Source organism: Capsella rubella, unplaced genomic scaffold (genome assembly GCF_000375325.1).
Source record: "Capsella rubella cultivar Monte Gargano unplaced genomic scaffold, Caprub1_0 scaffold_5, whole genome shotgun sequence".
Classification (NCBI taxonomy): domain Eukaryota; kingdom Viridiplantae; phylum Streptophyta; class Magnoliopsida; order Brassicales; family Brassicaceae; genus Capsella; species Capsella rubella.
In genome coordinates this window covers 11,344,220-11,361,314 of record NW_006238919.1, presented here as the reverse complement: position 1 = coordinate 11,361,314, position 17,095 = coordinate 11,344,220, and the positions used below count along the sequence as shown (strand labels likewise).

General features: G+C 32.9%; 3 protein-coding genes across 3 annotated transcripts; 2 read left to right on the top strand and 1 right to left on the bottom strand.

The window, feature by feature from the left end:
• The first annotated feature begins 161 nt into the window (after window positions 1-161).
• Window positions 162-3,019, top strand: LOC17886024 (cystathionine beta-lyase, chloroplastic). The gene is made up of 13 exons (XM_006291009.2): window positions 162-368; window positions 504-672; window positions 780-895; window positions 968-1,038; window positions 1,125-1,216; window positions 1,319-1,406; window positions 1,495-1,606; window positions 1,712-1,808; window positions 1,913-1,994; window positions 2,089-2,206; window positions 2,297-2,404; window positions 2,495-2,597; window positions 2,705-3,019. Exons 1-13 carry the CDS (start codon window positions 303-305, stop codon window positions 2,878-2,880), a joined length of 1,398 nt encoding a protein of 465 aa, XP_006291071.1. The 5' UTR covers window positions 162-302; the 3' UTR covers window positions 2,881-3,019.
• Window positions 3,020-3,291: 272 nt separating this feature from the next.
• Window positions 3,292-5,272, bottom strand: LOC17885691 (two-component response regulator ARR9). Its single transcript, XM_006291720.2, has 5 exons — window positions 4,811-5,272; window positions 4,599-4,705; window positions 4,384-4,461; window positions 4,057-4,127; window positions 3,292-3,953 (listed from the first exon to the last, which is right to left on the bottom strand). The coding sequence occupies exons 1-5, from the start codon at window positions 4,911-4,913 to the stop codon at window positions 3,608-3,610; spliced, it is 705 nt and encodes a 234-aa protein (XP_006291782.1). The 5' UTR covers window positions 4,914-5,272; the 3' UTR covers window positions 3,292-3,607.
• An 8,181-nt stretch (window positions 5,273-13,453) lies between these two features.
• LOC17885688 (protein STRICTOSIDINE SYNTHASE-LIKE 10) lies at window positions 13,454-15,296 on the top strand. The gene is made up of 3 exons (XM_006291259.2): window positions 13,454-13,809; window positions 14,029-14,292; window positions 14,608-15,296. Exons 1-3 carry the CDS (start codon window positions 13,517-13,519, stop codon window positions 15,173-15,175), a joined length of 1,125 nt encoding a protein of 374 aa, XP_006291321.1. The 5' UTR covers window positions 13,454-13,516; the 3' UTR covers window positions 15,176-15,296.
• Window positions 15,297-17,095: the final 1,799 nt, after the last annotated feature.

The window sequence follows — 17,095 nt, the reverse complement described above, 5'->3', positions numbered from 1 at the left end:
TTTTCCCACGTTTTTTCCCCTCTATAAAATTTGATTAGCTAAAGAAGTTGACAAATTTTGAGTTAAACCAGATCGGTTTTGAACTTTTCTTATCCAATTAAACCGAAACAAACCAATCCGAGACTTAAAAGTTAAAACCAATACAGTACCTTCAGTTTTTCTCTTCGTTCGTCTCCTCCACACTCTTCACTTGAGCACGAGAACTGTCTCTGTCGTCGTCGTCGTCATCCCGTCGGCTAATATCTCAGACGAGAAATCGACGCCGGAGAAGAAACTTCAACTAATCTCTCTCACCTATAAAAATGGCATCTTCTTCTCTGTCACTTCGCTCCTCCTTTGTACCTTCCTTCGCTGATCTCTCCGAACGAGTAAGCCCTTTATTTTAATATAATTTATTCAAATAAATTAAATCCCTTTCCTCCCCAGTTTATATCGCTTTTGGCATCTACCAATTTAAGTGATATTTGATCCTCTTCGTCTATGGATGGCGTTTCTCTGTGAAGGGTTTGCTCAGTAAGAACTCTCCGACCAGTGTTTCCATTCCCAAGTTTCCAACTTGGGAGAAGAAGCTGATCCCAAATCGTAACTTTTTCAAGCTGAATTGCGTGATGGAGAAAAGTGTCGATGGACAAACTCATTCTACTGTCAACAATACCCCAGACAGCTTAAATGGTTAGTAAAGCTTGAATACCCTCTTTTATAGGAGTGGATCGTATTGATGATAATTGTAAAGTTGGCGTTTTTTTTAGTTGATTGATGGGTGTTTCCATGTTTTGCAGCTATGAACATCAAAGAAGAAGCTAGCATCTCTACATTACTGGTTAGCTCGGATAATAAATTTGACCCCTTTGATGCATTGAGCACTCCTCTTTACCAAACAGCTACGTTTAAGCAGGTACTAAAGCATGGTTCCGTATTTCATGGGAAGATTATGTCACTTGATGCTTGTTTTTATGCTTATTTTTAGCCCTCTGCTATTGAAAATGGACCATATGATTATACAAGAAGCGGGAATCCTACACGGGATGCATTGGAAAGGTAATTATACCTTACCATCTTCTCAATTCCTAGTAGCTATTTTTATATGTGTTAACATTTCTTATAAAAGTTGTTTCTTTTGTTAGTCTCCTTGCGAAGCTTGACAAGGCAGATAGAGCATTTTGCTTTACTAGTGGAATGGCTGCTCTTAGTGCTGTTACACACCTACTCAAAAATGGTAATTTCGATCTATTGACTTCTCCTAATTCTGATGTCTTTCCTTTAGATTGGTAGCATAGGCTTGGTCTCAGTTGTAGTATATTTGATTTTGTTTGCATAGGCGAAGAAATTGTTGCTGGAGATGATGTATATGGTGGGTCAGACAGATTACTATCCCAAGTAGTTCCAAGATCTGGCGTTGTGGTAAAGTTAGTATTGCTACCTAACATTAGAAATTTTATATCTACTTACTTTTATTACTGTTATAACGCAATGATTCCATTTGATATCTTGCAGACGAGTAAACACAACTAATTTAGACGAGGTTGCTGCTGCAATTGGTCCCCAGACAAAGCTTGTGTGGCTTGAGTCTCCAACAAACCCCAGACAACAAATTTCTGATATACGAGTAAATTTTCTGTTCCTACAAAGTTTGAAGCCGGAAACCACATGGCTGAAATCGGCTTAACTTGCTATTATATTAAAACCGTTCTATGGTTTGCTGTGTTTGTAGAAAATAGCTGAGATGGCTCATGCTCAAGGTGCACTTGTGTTGGTGGACAACAGTATCATGTCACCGGTGCTCTCTCGGCCATTAGAATTAGGAGCTGGTCTGTAAAAAAACAACTCAGACTTCACTAAAAGTTTTGTTTTAATTATCAGATTTACTTCTTATTTTCTTAACACTCATATTTCAACTTGTCTGACTTGCTAGACATTGTGATGCACTCGGCTACTAAGTTTATAGCCGGACACAGTGATGTGATGGCAGGTGTGCTTGCTGTAAAAGGCGAAAAGTATGCTGTCTCTTCTCTATTTTCTGCTTTTAAGTATATGAGACATTTCTTTGAAATATCTGCCTTTCTTATCGAATGTTGTTAAATTTTCCAGATTGGCAAAGGAGTTGTATTTCCTCCAAAATGCAGAAGGTTCTGGATTAGCTCCTTTCGACTGTTGGATTTGCCTACGAGGAATCAAGACAATGGCTTTACGTATAGAAAAGCAACAGGTCTTGACATCCCTCGAATTAACTGGATTTGCTGTTGTCTCTCTTGTTTTGGTTGTTTCATTACTTACAGTAAATGGCAAAAATCTTCAGGAAAACGCACGGAAAATTGCAATGTACTTGTCTTCTCATCCAAGAGTGAAGAAAGTGTACTATGCTGGTCTACCAGATCATCCTGGTCATGATCTCCACTTCTCCCAGGTACTAAAAAGCATTCACTGATATACTTAAAATAAAAAGGATGATAATAAGTTCTCAACATAAGATTTAAAACTCTTTTCAAATATGCAGGCTAAAGGTGCAGGATCAGTTTTTAGCTTTATAACTGGATCGGTTGCGCTATCAAAGCATATTGTAGAAACCACCAAATACTTCAGTATAGCTGTCAGTTTTGGTGAGACTCAAATAATTACTTAGATTCCGTTTTTTCTGAAGAAGCTCTTATAAGCTTTGGGATGGTTTTGGATTTTGATCTCTTCCACTATTCTTCTTTGACAACAGGGAGTGTTAAGTCACTTATAAGCATGCCATGCTTCATGTCACATGCAAGCATACCTGCAGAAGTGCGCGAGGCTAGAGGCTTGACAGAAGATCTTGTCCGTATATCAGCAGGAATTGAAGATGTTGATGATTTGATCTCTGATCTTGACATTGCTTTTGAAACCTGTCCTCTTTAGCTTCGGTTTGTTCTTGTCTCAGCTTTTGTAGTTTCATAGGATCTTGAAGTAAGAACCTATGTAACAAATCATGAAACATAATCTGGTGATCGAAAACACACCAAGCAATAAAATCATTATTGTGGATTTGTTATGTACTTTTTATTGGGGTTAGATCTGTACTATAGGCTTGAAAGCCAACATAAGTAGTAAAAACATAATTATTTATGTAACAAGTACGGATCTTTCTCCAAAGTGAAACATAACTCTTATAAATATCTGAGAAGTGAGAATAGATAGGACATGGTAAGCAACTTGTCCTGAAATTCTGTTTTAGGTTAGGTAAGAAACAAGAACATGGAACAAACCGTGACACCAGAATTTACCAGATTTATACCTTTTTGTTCACTAGGACAGGCACCTATCAATACATAACAAAGAAATATTGTGAACTGCATTGAAACTACAGTTGGCAAATAGGATGACATCTACAGATCCTTGATACCGTTTTCAGATAGTCAAGTTGAGATTCTTTGTACCAAAAGTAAAAAATTGGAGTGAAACAAAATTGGGAACTGGGTTATTCACCATGTAAGATTTACTGATATACATATAAACATTATCCCCATACATCATCATCACCATATCCCCCCTCTCTGCATTCCTTACTGAAACCATGTATTGTACCAGCAGATGCATTCCTACGACAATCTACAAAACTCTAAAAAAGAAGCATCATGGCGATAGATCAGACAGCAGTTGTGATACCATCAAATCTGGGACGCGCTCTATCTGTTGAGATCCCCTCTTCCATTGACTTCCTTTTGTTGTTAGTGCTCAACATTTGCTCCCCTTGTTGTACTAATAGCGGATCTTGTTGCAGAGGCAAGATTTCGATTTCGGTTTTTGTAGAGTCTTTAATCTCTGATACAACTGCTGCTACCACAGATCCATTTTCGTCTTTTGAAGGTTTCTCAATCTCCTCCATCTTCTGGCTCCTCAACTTAGTTTTCATCATATGAGGTTTCAACTTGTTAAGATCAGCCAATCTCACTGGTTTCACGAAAAACTCTAAAGCTCCTTCTTCTAAACATCTGTTCAGATTATGACACAATAACATCAGAATTTTCCTCTGAGAAAAACACAATCTAAAGCGGCCAAAGCTACTTCTACTATTCAGTCTTTCACTGTTCTTACCTGCTGATTCTTGCAGGAACGTTCTCAGAGGACATTATTACTACTGGTATGTTCTTCAAAGCTGATGATTCCTGCAATATAAAAAACAAAGTCCCGGATAAATCAAAGCATCAATAAATTGTACACATCAACTAGCATAAAAAGGAGAGGAAATAAACAAAATCACAAGAGAAAATATTCCAAAGAAATCTCCTATTGACATTTTCTCTCATTTTCTTTATTGAAAATTATGAAAACTTTATCAGTTTCTCTAAAACAATTTGTCCAGATAGGAATACATTAAATTAGGAAGAAACCAAAAGATTAAAAAAAAAAAAAAACAAGTACCTTGACTTTCTTGAGCAAATCAAAACCAGTCATGCCAGGCATACAATAATCTGTAATTATAAGATTCACTTCAACTTCCTGTTCCAAAAAAGTCACAATCAAACACAATAAAGAAACACTCAGAACCAAAATTTACATTTCTTTCAAAAACAAAAATAGTAAGATAACCATTGAACTGATTAATTTTATTTTAGAAGGAACAAAATTGAACGAACCTGGTGATTAACAGGAGCCGTAGAAAGCGCATTTGGGTCGTTACTCTCAATACCTTGTCTTAAACCCAGAAACTCTAAAGCCTTTGAGCCTGAATCAACAGTAGTTACTACAAACACCAAAAGAAAAAAAAAAAAGCTTAGATCTTTCTTGGATTACATCAAACAAAGATTAAGACTTTGCTGTCATTTAAAAACATCTTATTATTAATTACCTTGACAGGAAGACTTTTGAAGCAACCTCTCAATAAGTTTCCGATCAAATAGACTATCATCAACAGCTAATACGTGAAACTGTGATTCTGCTGCCATGCCCATTGCAAGAAGATCTAATCTCGATTAACCCAGATGTAAAGTCTTCGACTTTTTTATTTTTTATTTCCCTTCTTCACTAGAAAGAATCACTTTTTTTTTCTTCTCCGGGATTTGATGCGTTTAGTTTTGTTTTATAACTTTGCTTATAGGAGGAGAAAGAGAAAATAAAGCACTTAAAAACAAGATCTGATTGAAATGTTTATTCTTTCTTCTTCTTCTTCTAATACCAAATCTTTACAAAAGAGAGAGGGAAATATGAGTAAAACTAATTGAGCTTTGAATTGTGGAGAAAGCAAAGTTCTTAATATATTGTTGTTGTATAAGACAGCTCAGAGGGAAGAAGAGAAAGAAAAAAAAAAAAAAAGAAGACAAAAGGTTACAAATAAATATATAAAAATAAGCAAAACAATAGGATTTTTAAGGATTAGATAAGAGGTGGCCTTTGCTTTATATACTACTACCACCACAACCGCTTCAACATCTAAATGATGACCCAAAAAAAAAAAATATGAATAAAATATTTTTATTTTTTTGGAGTTGGAAGATTTTATTATGTAAATATTACCAAAAAAACAAAATTTCTTCCGCTTATAAAAAATGGAAAATTCCACTTTTGTATAAGGTTTTTTTGACTGAATCTTTATTTTTTTATCATATGAACAAATTTTTTCTCCATGTTTTTCTACGTAAACGATTACCAAATAAAGCTTTAGGAAAATTAACATCATAGAATGTGCTATCTATTTAAAAAAAATCTAATTCATATAAACTTAAAAATAATATTTTTTATCTTATTTTTGTGCAGAAAAAAAGAAAGAGTATTTCGAACGTCCATAATTAATAATATGATATTTCCAAAAACTCTTCAAGTCTCAAAAATTCACCAGAATAAATGAATACAGAAGAAACTGGACCCGCCAAAATCTTGAGAGATACAGGTGACGTCATCAAAGATGCCTTTCTATTTTTTTTTTTGGGGTTTAATTATCATTGTAAATTGTTTTTATTTGCTCCAATTGAATTCATAGACATAAATAGATACGAGAAAAATTCACCCAAAAAAAAGTGAAATAAAAACCCAGTTGGGTTTGTGGTCGCAACGACATGGCAATATTATTTTAATCGATTCTCTTGCAAAAGATTTGTTTGCCATGGTCGTCTCATATTATATACAATAAGCGATGATTCAATCAACATGTTTCATCTCTACTTATACGATCCGTCTCGTATCGACTTCCACGTACACGTCAAAGTCACTCTCTCATTCGCCTCGACGCCTAGTGCGTTTTATATTTACCTCTCTGGCTCCGAATGGTAACCATACCGCATTATAAAACCGCACCGCAACAGTGTTGTAACAGTATCAAAATATCTACATATACATATATATCTATATATTTTTGTTACTATTTGAACCGCACCGCACTTCTCTCGCGGTGAAAACCGCAGTTACCATTCGGACTCTATCTCTCTCGAGAAATTTCGTTTTGAAGATGTTAAAGCAATGATTTTTGAGTGATGGTTACAATCTGAATGTTACAAAATACTTTATAAGAAACAAAACAAAGATTATTACAATTTACAAAGCGAGTTTAATAACAATATCTTAGGGTTTTTACTTTTGAACGCCAAAGTCAACTAAAGAGTTACATGCAAGCTGATACATTGCATTTTAAAACCTTCATTGGTAGAGTTTTTAATAACATGCCAAAAGAAATCTTCTCTTAATCCACACAAAAAAAAAATGACTAGTGGTCTAAATCAATCGTAACGCTCAACATGATGAGTCCACAAGTCATCGATTATTTTTTGTTTGTGTTTTTTTTATTAACACTAAAAATGGACCAAATAAAAGACAGGAAAGAGTAAAGACACTCAAGTGATTCAAAGAATTGGTGAAGATGAAGTAGTGAGAAAGAAAAAAAAAAAAGGAATCAAAGGAAATTAAAGGAATTGACCAAAAAGATATGGCTCGGTCGATCGAGTAGTCTATTTAATTGTAATCCACAATGTCGGGGGAACATGCTTTTAATCCACAATAGTCGAATGGATCTTCCTATTAATTACAGTATCATCTCTCTCTCTCTCTCTTCATCACAACCATCCATATTTTTATTTTTTCTTTTTACGAGGATCCTCTCTCTCTCTCTCTCCCTCATTCTTGTCTATAACACAAACACCTTCATCATCACAGATTTTGACCCTATATCAAACGATACGAGACACTGACACACATACATACACTCGTCATCTTTTAGACCGGCTGTATTATCGAAGTATCTGTGTTCAAATTAATCTGAGCAACAATGATACTCACTTGGAAAAAAAAGGATGTAATAGCTTTTACTGACCTAAAAAGCCGGAGGATATTATCTACATGTTCACATTTCCATGATTTATAGACCATGTTACATTTCCATTGTTTCGAACACATTATTTGTGTTTGTTTTTGAGTTTGTTACTTAAATTTTCATGATCTTTACATTAAGGAAACATACAAATTTGTTAGGACACATTTGATTTCTATCATATAAACACAATAATTTTACATGTTAACTTAAGCATAATTAGGTATACAAGATAATAGAACCCTTGGGTAATATTTACATATAATTAGTTTTTTTAGGTGCAGAGAGGTGAACTGATCGAGAATATCGTATCTGGTGGATGTGTGTCATAGTGACATGTGAATTTGGACCACATACAATGAACGTAATCCGAGTAAGTTTTCGGGTCGAAGTGAGGTAGTTGAGTGGCTTAGGTCCCTCGTTAAGATATATGTGATCCATCTTCGTGTGTACGTAAGTATATATTATTTCTTTCTTTTTGTATTTATATAGCTAGTATTCATTTTTGGGGGTTGCTTGCTCAATGGTATAATCTTATCTTTGATATTGAAATCAACCCGGTTACTAAATTCTTTCATTCAGTTTTATATATCAAATTATCAATTATACTATGTACTATGTATACATTCATATATTATAAAATATGAATGGTAAGAAAGTATTATGAATTTACAAAAATAGAAAGGAAGTAAGTAGAAAAAGTTGAATAATATAATAATATAATATACACATTTTTCATTTGTAAGCAATAATATTGGCAATATAGCAGGTAAAAATAAATAAACAAATAGTGAAATAGAAGAGTGATGTGAAGTGGGAAGAGCACTCTTTGGGTTACAAACATGCACATAGCACAAAATGGCCCCTCTCGCTCTCTCTTTCCCTTGTCTTCAGGCTTTTCTCCTTAATGGTCGCTTCTTTTGTTCTCCACTTTTTTCCCATTCAATAGTGTATGTATAAGACCAAAAAGGATATTTATTTCGATTGTCTCTCTTATTAAGCTTGGAAATTTATTTACTTGAATATGGAGTTTAGAAACTATTATTGCTTTTTATGATTCAAATTTGATATCGCAACATCTATATTATTCAGAGCTACTGTTCTACTGTAATGGTAGGTAGGTTTATGCTTTACAAATTGTTATACGACCAAACATTATAGTTTTTTCTTGTCGTCAACTACATGAAAACATTATTTGAAGAAGATATGATATGTTTTGTCAAAAAATCAACCAACTATTTAATTATAGCTAGGAATCAAACTCGCGGCGTGCACTGAGTGGGTGTACCCAATTAATCGGTCTTGTATTTGACAAAATAAAATTTGATTATTAATGTAGAGATACACTCGCATTATATTGTCGTCGGTGTGTGATTGTGAACACATATGAACCACACGATTACGTTTCGTTAGTATTACTATTTTAAGCTTAATGAGCTTTACGGTCTTAATACGGTGAACCAAACTTCAGTCATTATTTTAATCAAACCAAGATCAGTCTCTTCTGAGATCATAATTTCAATCATACAAGATCATTTCTCTTACTTTTCTTTACTTTATTGAGAACAATCAACAATATACAGAAAGGTATATTATATTATAAATCGGATTTATCGTAGTAAATATTGTTCTAAATTCATATTCGGTTCACTAGGTTAAGGGTTTAGAAATTAGAATTATGATAGATGTATTTAGTCTTTAGTTCATGATGAGGTTTGTAATCTGCCCACTTGCGTTTCCCTAGCTAACGTGAATTTTATTGCTGGTGTTTTGTGTACATGCAGACACAACTTAAAAATGCAGACACAGCTTTTGTATTTCTACATTAAGATTCTTTAATATTTAAAATCAGATAAAATAAAAGAAAAGACTAAACCGATAGTTTCTTGTTAGGTCGCAACTCGCAACAATAGAAAAAAAAAATCATTTTCTGAAGATAGATATTAGATATGCATATAAAAATGAATAAGAAACACGTGTTCAGATGGTTTAGCTTAAATACAAAGAGAGACTTATGACAAAACCATGAATTCAGATTCTCTTATATAGGACTTAATAATGTTTCTGGTAGGTTTGGTCTTAACGACATCAGTAAGGAGCTCTAATTGGATTAATAAGTAATAACCACCACTACCCCCCAAGAAAAAAGGAGCACCAGTGTTTTTTTACTTAGAGAGTTGAAAACAGTAATCGAATTTTGATCCTTATTATCCTTTTTCACCTATTTAATTTCCATTATTGGTATATTTATAGAAGAAAAGAGATCCATTATTGATGTTTTGCATTCATCTCTGGAAAAGGCTATGATTCGAGGAGGCGTACTAGCTATTATAACCTTTCTCTCATAATATCAGGTAACAGGTTCCCTATCGGATTATCCCTTCCTCTGTGGCTCTGTTTTTTCCTGCCCATCTTGTCACCATCCATATGTTAAGACCAATACTAAGAAAATGTAAGAAAAAAAATTGGTGAATATTTTTATTTAGAACTTCAGCTAGTTAATTATCGAGAATATCTTACTTTCTTACTTAAATGTCGTCCTAAGATATTCTTATTTTTCAAAGAAAATATCTTATATCTTAGGGATACTCCCAATAATGTTAGTTTTATAATTTACAAGCAAATATATGCAAGAGAAGTTGCCAGCTATTGTTTCCATTTATATATATCGTACGATCATAAGTTCCATTTTTATATTTAACTAATCAAATACGTATAGAGAATTCTAAAATGGCTCATCTTAGGTACGTACGTTGCATTAATAAATTGCCTAAAACAACGTTATTATTACTATTATTTATTATTATTTTAAGATCATTGATTTTAGGCTTTTAGCATCCAAACTACTTTTGCTTGTTCAATTAAAAGATTTTCAAAACCTGTCTTCCAACTGATTAAAACTACATTGATGCATATCTTTCGTTTACAATAATACACTTTACCGTAAGAAACATGCAACGTAGAAATTTGAATGTAAGTGACGATGCAACGTCGGTAACAATACAAACGATTAAATTACTATAAGGCTTCGATACTAGTAGATGATTAATCAATGTTTACATATTTCACTTAAGCAAACAAAGTTCCTTTAAGGATAACAATTATGAGTATATTTAGGTGTACAAATTAAAAGCGTGCACAATACTCATCTCACCTTACTTCGTTAACTTGAAAAATGTAACGATTCTCTCATTCGTTTATGCTTACGAGATTTGTGCCAACCATTTCAAGATTTAATATATAATGAAATAAAACTCAAAACTTGAAATGCCCTTACAATGGCTACTAGGCCATATTCAAGATACGGTAAGTGTCCCTCCGATGGAACACAGAGCCACATTATTGCCATACCAAATCCCTTTTGCTTTATTTTTTCTCTTCTTTTCTTTCCTTTGCCATATTTGCCAGCATATCTTTTATTATTTATTCTTTAATATACTGATCGCGTGAGTTTATAATTCATATTACGTATCATTTAAATACATAAAGGTTGTATGATTATGTTCCTATAAGTTCGTTTAATTATAAAGCTAGTGAACTCATTTCAAACCCTTTGTTGTGACATTTCTCTTGTTTCTTAGAAACAACAATTATGATATGAAAAAGGAGTAGATTTATCGTTTTTAATTTATTCCCATAGTACTTCTCTTTTTTTTTGTTTATGTATAATCTTTTTTCCTTCTTAAATTTGTTTATGTGTTCATACAATATTTTCATAAGTACCATTTGAAATTATTCGTTTTTTTACATAAATGAAGTCTATGAAGATAGTAAACTGTTATTGAAAAACTAATCATAGTTGATAAAATTTAACTACATAGAATAATATGTATTTTGTATTGTGTTAGCTATAACATATCTTTTTTTGACGTCAATAATGTCTCCCTCTTTTAATAATCTTTTCACCGAAGCACAGTGGCGGACCCAGGATAAAAATTTAGGGAGGTCAAATTTATTTTAAATAGTTAAAATGGGTAATAAAACTAATATTATTGTGATATAAGGGAATCGAACTGTGTTTTGGGGGTGTCAAATAAGGGGGAAACCAGCAGAGCTGCTATTACTTCTTGTAATATACATACAAAAACATTGTATTTCATTATTTTACCCAGGTCAACTGACCCACCCTCCACCCACTTAGGTCCGCCACTGCCGAAGCACATTTAGCAAAATGGATATTACCATTTGTTTCTTTGTTTATACCATTAACTTGCTAAAGTATGCAATTTTCATGATGCACTAGAATCGGACCCGCGCTACAGCGCGGGGGAAAGTTTTCGAACTATTACTAATATGTTTTAATTTACTAAGTGATACAAATGTATTTTAAGATTTGTTTTTTTACAAATATAGTTTTTTACAAATATATCATTTTTATATCATGAATTTGCTAATTCCGTAACTAATTTTTCTAAAAAGTTTGTATTGAATATTATCCAAAAACAGTAGCAAGTATGGTTAGTGCATGAAGCGGTGTTAAATAAATGGAGTTGATTATGACGAATCACACATGTCTATAAGGGATATATGTTTTGAATGACCAATATGTAACGGATTGCATTCGTAAAAATATTATTGATTACTCGCTTTACTATTTAATTCTGAGTTTAAAAAAATAACCCGTCAATTACTGTGATTTATATAGTTTGATACTTAATATAGTTTATCAGTAAAATTTATTTGTAATATTAATTAAATTTAATCAATATTTGAATAGTATATTTTGTTAATAAGACTTTGTATGTACTAATGTTAAAAATTGATTTAATAATGTTCTTTAAGACCCCTAAAAATTAAGTGGTGTGTAACTGTGTATCATGTTCTGACTCGTTGCAAAATAAAAGTTAAAAGAGAATAATAAAACATTTATTATTTTAAATTAGTTATAGAAATATTAGGAAATCCGAAATTTAGATATGGAAATAATATAAACCGCTGGAAAAGTATCTGACCGATATCCATACTCAGTTAAATATCCAATTTTGAAATATCCAATTGTTTAATTTCGGATTAATTGCTAATTTTGACCCGACCCATCAACTCATATAAAAGTGGTATTTATCTTTTACTATAGGGGAAGGGGATAGATGATATGAGCTCCATAATTAATTTTTCATTAATTATGCTAATGTTAATATATTTTTCCATTTTAATAGGTAATTCAAATTGATAAAGATAAGGAAGAATCTTGGAAACTCTATCATATTTTTTTCTATTCTGATTAAAATCTTTCATTTTACATATTAGAAAAGATAAAAAAATCTAATAACAAAGATTTAATATAATTATAAACATCACCCTAAATTTTATAATTAAATTCGTTTTTATAATATATTTAAATTTTATTTTCTGATTTTAAGAAACATTTAATTAATTCCAACTAAATTAAACTGTAGTATTAAGATTTCCAATCACTCGTGATCTCAGTAATTACGGAATTGTATTGTTAGTATGATAATTGTTTTTTGAAATTGTTTGCTATTTTCAGTTATTATAATTTTCCATATCACTAATGGAGTATCCTAAATTAAGTGGATTGGAAATCTAGCATTAAAAACTCAATTTCGAAAACTCAGATCCCGGGTCATTCCCATGTCTTAAAATTGATCTAATTGGGTTAGTATCCAATTAAGTTAATCGGGTTAATTTTTAAAAAATTTCTAAAATAACCCAACCCATGAAGTTTTTGTACTTCTCTTTTACTAATATAGGGATGTATCACGCATTACATAAACAATTAATTAACAACATCTTTTGTAACTTTATGGTATATTACATTCTATCAATATTAAAAAAAAAACTTCACTTTTCAGAATTTAAGAAATAACGGCACACCATCAAGTCATCAACTTGTTATAATAAAAAAAATATTTGGCACTTTTTTTTCCCCTTATGAGTAAAAAAATAATCTCGAGCTCTCACCAAAAAAAAAAAATAATAATAATAATAATCTCGAGCCATTTCTTTCCAAACGTGTTAAATGGGCTAGTTAACACATTATCTGTTATAAATTGGGTCGAGTAAATGGGCTTCATCAAAGTCCAGTTACATGTCGTTTCGTATTTCACCAGCTCAATTTTGCTGGAGATAATTGATTCATTAACAACTAATTAGGCTAAATCCTAATTAATTCATAACTACAAGGAGTTCCTCATAATTCTCTAACCTTTTAGACTTCTCCGAGAAACAAAAGTAAAGAAGCACTCGTAACAGTGATTTGTAGCGAAACAGAGTGCAAAAATCTCACTGACCTCCACCATGACGACGATGCTCGTTACACTGTTCGTATCAGCGGTTGTGACAACCCTCGCAATCCTTGTATCGACTTCTCAAACCGGTTATGGCATCTTCGCACCGCCTAAAATTGCCGGTTCGCGTGATGTTTTCCCGTCGGCCAAAGTGGTTAACTTAACCGGAGCCTCCGGTCCGGAGAGTATAGCTTTCGATCCATCAGGGGAAGGTCCGTATGTTGGCGTCTCCGACGGTAGAGTCTTGAAATGGCGCGGTGAATCGCTTGGATGGACTGATTTCGCTTACACATCGGCTAATAGGTGCGTTTTTCATGGAAAATTTTACAACTTTTCGATCGAGTGATTCTGAATTTAGCCCTAGAATTTGGTTGATTGCTCAGGATTTTTCAGATTGTTATCATCTTGTGTGAAATGTTGAGAATTTTCATTGGATTTGGGATTGAGTGAGACATGTATATGTTTCAGCATTTATAGCCCTTTGTTAGATTAGTACTCATCTGTTGTGAAAATGGTTATCAGGGAGATGTGTGTTCGCCCATTTGCACCAGAGTTGGAGCATGTGTGTGGAAGGCCATTAGGATTGAGGTTCGATAAGAAAAGTGGAGATCTTTACATAGCGGATGCTTACTTTGGTCTTCTTGTTGCTGGTCCTGCTGGTGGTTTAGCCAAACCTTTGGTTACAGAAGCTGAGGGGCAGACGTTTCGTTTCACTAATGATTTGGACATTGATGAGCAGGATGATGTCATTTACTTCACAGATACCAGTGCCATATTCCAGAGAAGGTAACACGAAGTAGAAGCACCCTAAATATTTCATCTTTCTCATTATCTGCATTGTCTTATCAAAAATGAATGTTCTTTATTTGTTTCAACATAAAAGCTAAAACGTATCCAGAAGGTAGTAACTAACCACCTAAAAGTTTGGTTTAAATATTTTCCAATTTTATATGTTGGTTCTGTATCCATGTTTACCAAAATATGTTCTTTCTTACATTGACGCTTGAATCTTGGTTTATCCTTTTACATTGATGCATGAATCTTGATTTACCCTTTTCTCTTGGTGATCATGATTTAACTCCAAAGTGTTGTCATGTTCAGGCAATTCTTAGCTGCTGTTTTGAACGTCGATAAGACTGGAAGGTTTATCAAGTATGACAGATCAAGCAAGAAAGCAACGGTCTTATTACAAGGCCTCGCATTTGCAAACGGCGTTGCACTAAGCAAAGACCGGTCTTTTGTATTGGTAGTTGAAACAACCACTTGCAAGATCCTAAGGCTTTGGCTCTCTGGTCCAAACGCAGGAACCCAAGATGTGTTTGCTGAGCTTCCGGGTTTCCCTGACAACATCAGAAGAAACTCAAAAGGAGAGTTCTGGGTCGCTTTACACTCAAAGAAAGGTCTTTTCGCGAAACTCTCGCTCACTCAAACTTGGTTTAAAGATTTGGTGCTTCGACTTCCGATCAGTCCCCCGCGGCTGCACTCGCTGTTCACTGGAGGAAGACCTCATGCTACAGCCGTGAAGCTGAGTGAATCAGGAGAAGTTTTGGAGGTACTTGAGGACAAGGAAGGAAAGAGATTAAGGTTTATAAGTGAAGTGGAAGAGAAAGATGGCAAGCTTTGGATTGGCTCTGTTCTCATGCCATTTCTTGGTGTTTATGATTTGTAGTTTTCTACAATGCTTAGACTTAATTGTCTTTGTAGTGTTATAAGTTTATATGAGTATCACATTTTCACAAGCCATAACTATGTCGCACGTTAACTCTCATTGTTATTTGTTTTTACGTCCATGTGTATACAGTATACTTTTAAGTTTTAAAATGTGTATGTAGTGTTTGTTATGTGACATCTTAAGAGGTGTCAAATATTCTAATCTAAATTGTCAGAAACGTATATAGTTTCATAACTTATATTTGCTTGCATATATATTTGGCATATATAACCACCCAAATTACAGAGGAACCTCTCGTGATTTCAATTTGTCAATATAATCTGCCAAATTACAGAGGAACCTCTCGTGATTTCAGTTTCTGTATTTTCTCTTACATCTACATAATTATGTTATCTTAAACACAGTTTATGTAAATATTTAGGTATGGATGCAAAGTTTTATCAAATATTAATTAACGTTGTAAATAAAACCAGTTTATCATCGTAATTGAATACTCGTGGACCTCGTGGTGGCTATGTCAGAAGTTTGAAATGAATGAAGTAATGTGTGTATTATTTTGTCATGTGAGGTTTGACTATATTTTAATTAGTTGCTAACCATCGGATCTATTTAATTTAAACATACAAATCAAGTTGATGCGATCGCTCTAACGCACCAAAATCTATTTTAAAAATCTACAGCTAAGCGTATTTGGACGAGTATCTTTAAGAAAATATTGGGAAATTTTTATAAAAACAATGCGACAAATTGAATTTTTTTTTGGATGTGGGTTTAGCTTCACGATTAATATGATACTAGTGACCGACCCGCACATACGTGCGGGGTTTTTCTTAAAAACCAAATTAATTGTGTAATTTTATATTTGTAGTAGATTATGTGAATATATTGATATAATTTTGGTCAGTTATATAAATAATTAATTTTATTAAAATTAATAAGTTTATTTTAACAATCAAATAATTTGGTACATATTTATGCAATTGATTCTATATTGGATTAAACCCATCTTTGGTCGATTATTAATTGAAACTGGGTTTGTATTCCTTTTATGCTCAGAAACTATATTTGTTTGGCCAAGGCCGAGTTAAGATGTCGCAGCCCATTTGAATTAATTGAATCTGCTACGTAATAGTGGATTTTTTTATCAAAAAAAAAAGAAAATGAATAACGAAAAGACAGCCGTCCAAAAAAACAAAAAACAAAAAGAGAAAAATAAATGTTGTCTTCTATCTCCAAATTCGGATATGCTATCGATTTGTTTGAGGTGAATGAAATCTAGCTTTTGCTTAACAACAATTCCTGCTTGGATGGCAATCGAAGAACTTTCTTTATCATAAGGTAATTAACAACGAAATTGGTAGTTAAATCGTTAAATCTGTACTCCTTTACAGATTGAAAACTATTTCTGATTTCAGTTCTAGAGTAGGTTCATCTTTGATTTTTGGATTCTAATTTCCTTTCTGTTATTGTCTTAATTCAATATGATATTTGTCAGCATCGTATAGTTACAATATGTCTTTAATTGTTGTCTATATCTTTGTTCTGAACAGATGGGACTTATAAAGTTTACGCACAACGACTTCGATTTCGTCGATATAGAAGACAGTGAAATTCTAATCATGATATATTTTAGATAAGTACATATAATCAATTGAAGTTTCTTATTGAATAAAACATTAGATTTTATAGTTTATATCTGAATCTGACATTATTCTTTAACGAAGATATAACTTGAAGATTAATCATTTCAAAATTCTCTGCTTTGAACTACGTCGGCTACGCTTAATAAAAAAAACCTCCATACTATCGGTTAGTATATGATTTCATTCTTAATCTCATACGTTCTACTAATCTTCAATTATGCCTAGTTTTGATTAAGATTTCGTTGCACTTGTTGACATAGAATGGTAAATGTTA

What these genes read in the sequence shown, in the direction of transcription:
- LOC17885691 (XM_006291720.2), bottom strand. Translation starts at nt 4,913, where the DNA reads ATGGGCATGGCAGCAGAATCACAGTTTCACGTATTAGCTGTTGATGAT. An exon ending in TCAAAAGTCTTCCTGTCAAG is followed by an intron (nt 4,706 to 4,810) that starts GTAATTAATAAT and finishes TGGTGTTTGTAG; the next exon opens with TAACTACTGTTGATTCAGGC. An exon ending in GTTCCTGCAAGAATCAGCAG is followed by an intron (nt 3,954 to 4,056) that starts GTAAGAACAGTG and finishes TAATCTGAACAG; the next exon opens with ATGTTTAGAAGAAGGAGCTT.
- LOC17885688 (XM_006291259.2), top strand. Translation starts at nt 13,517, where the DNA reads ATGACGACGATGCTCGTTACACTGTTCGTATCAGCGGTTGTGACAACC. An exon ending in GCTTACACATCGGCTAATAG is followed by an intron (nt 13,810 to 14,028) that starts GTGCGTTTTTCA and finishes AATGGTTATCAG; the next exon opens with GGAGATGTGTGTTCGCCCAT. An exon ending in AGTGCCATATTCCAGAGAAG is followed by an intron (nt 14,293 to 14,607) that starts GTAACACGAAGT and finishes TGTCATGTTCAG; the next exon opens with GCAATTCTTAGCTGCTGTTT.
- LOC17886024 (XM_006291009.2), top strand. Translation starts at nt 303, where the DNA reads ATGGCATCTTCTTCTCTGTCACTTCGCTCCTCCTTTGTACCTTCCTTC. An exon ending in TACGTATAGAAAAGCAACAG is followed by an intron (nt 2,207 to 2,296) that starts GTCTTGACATCC and finishes AAAAATCTTCAG; the next exon opens with GAAAACGCACGGAAAATTGC. An exon ending in ATGATCTCCACTTCTCCCAG is followed by an intron (nt 2,405 to 2,494) that starts GTACTAAAAAGC and finishes TCAAATATGCAG; the next exon opens with GCTAAAGGTGCAGGATCAGT.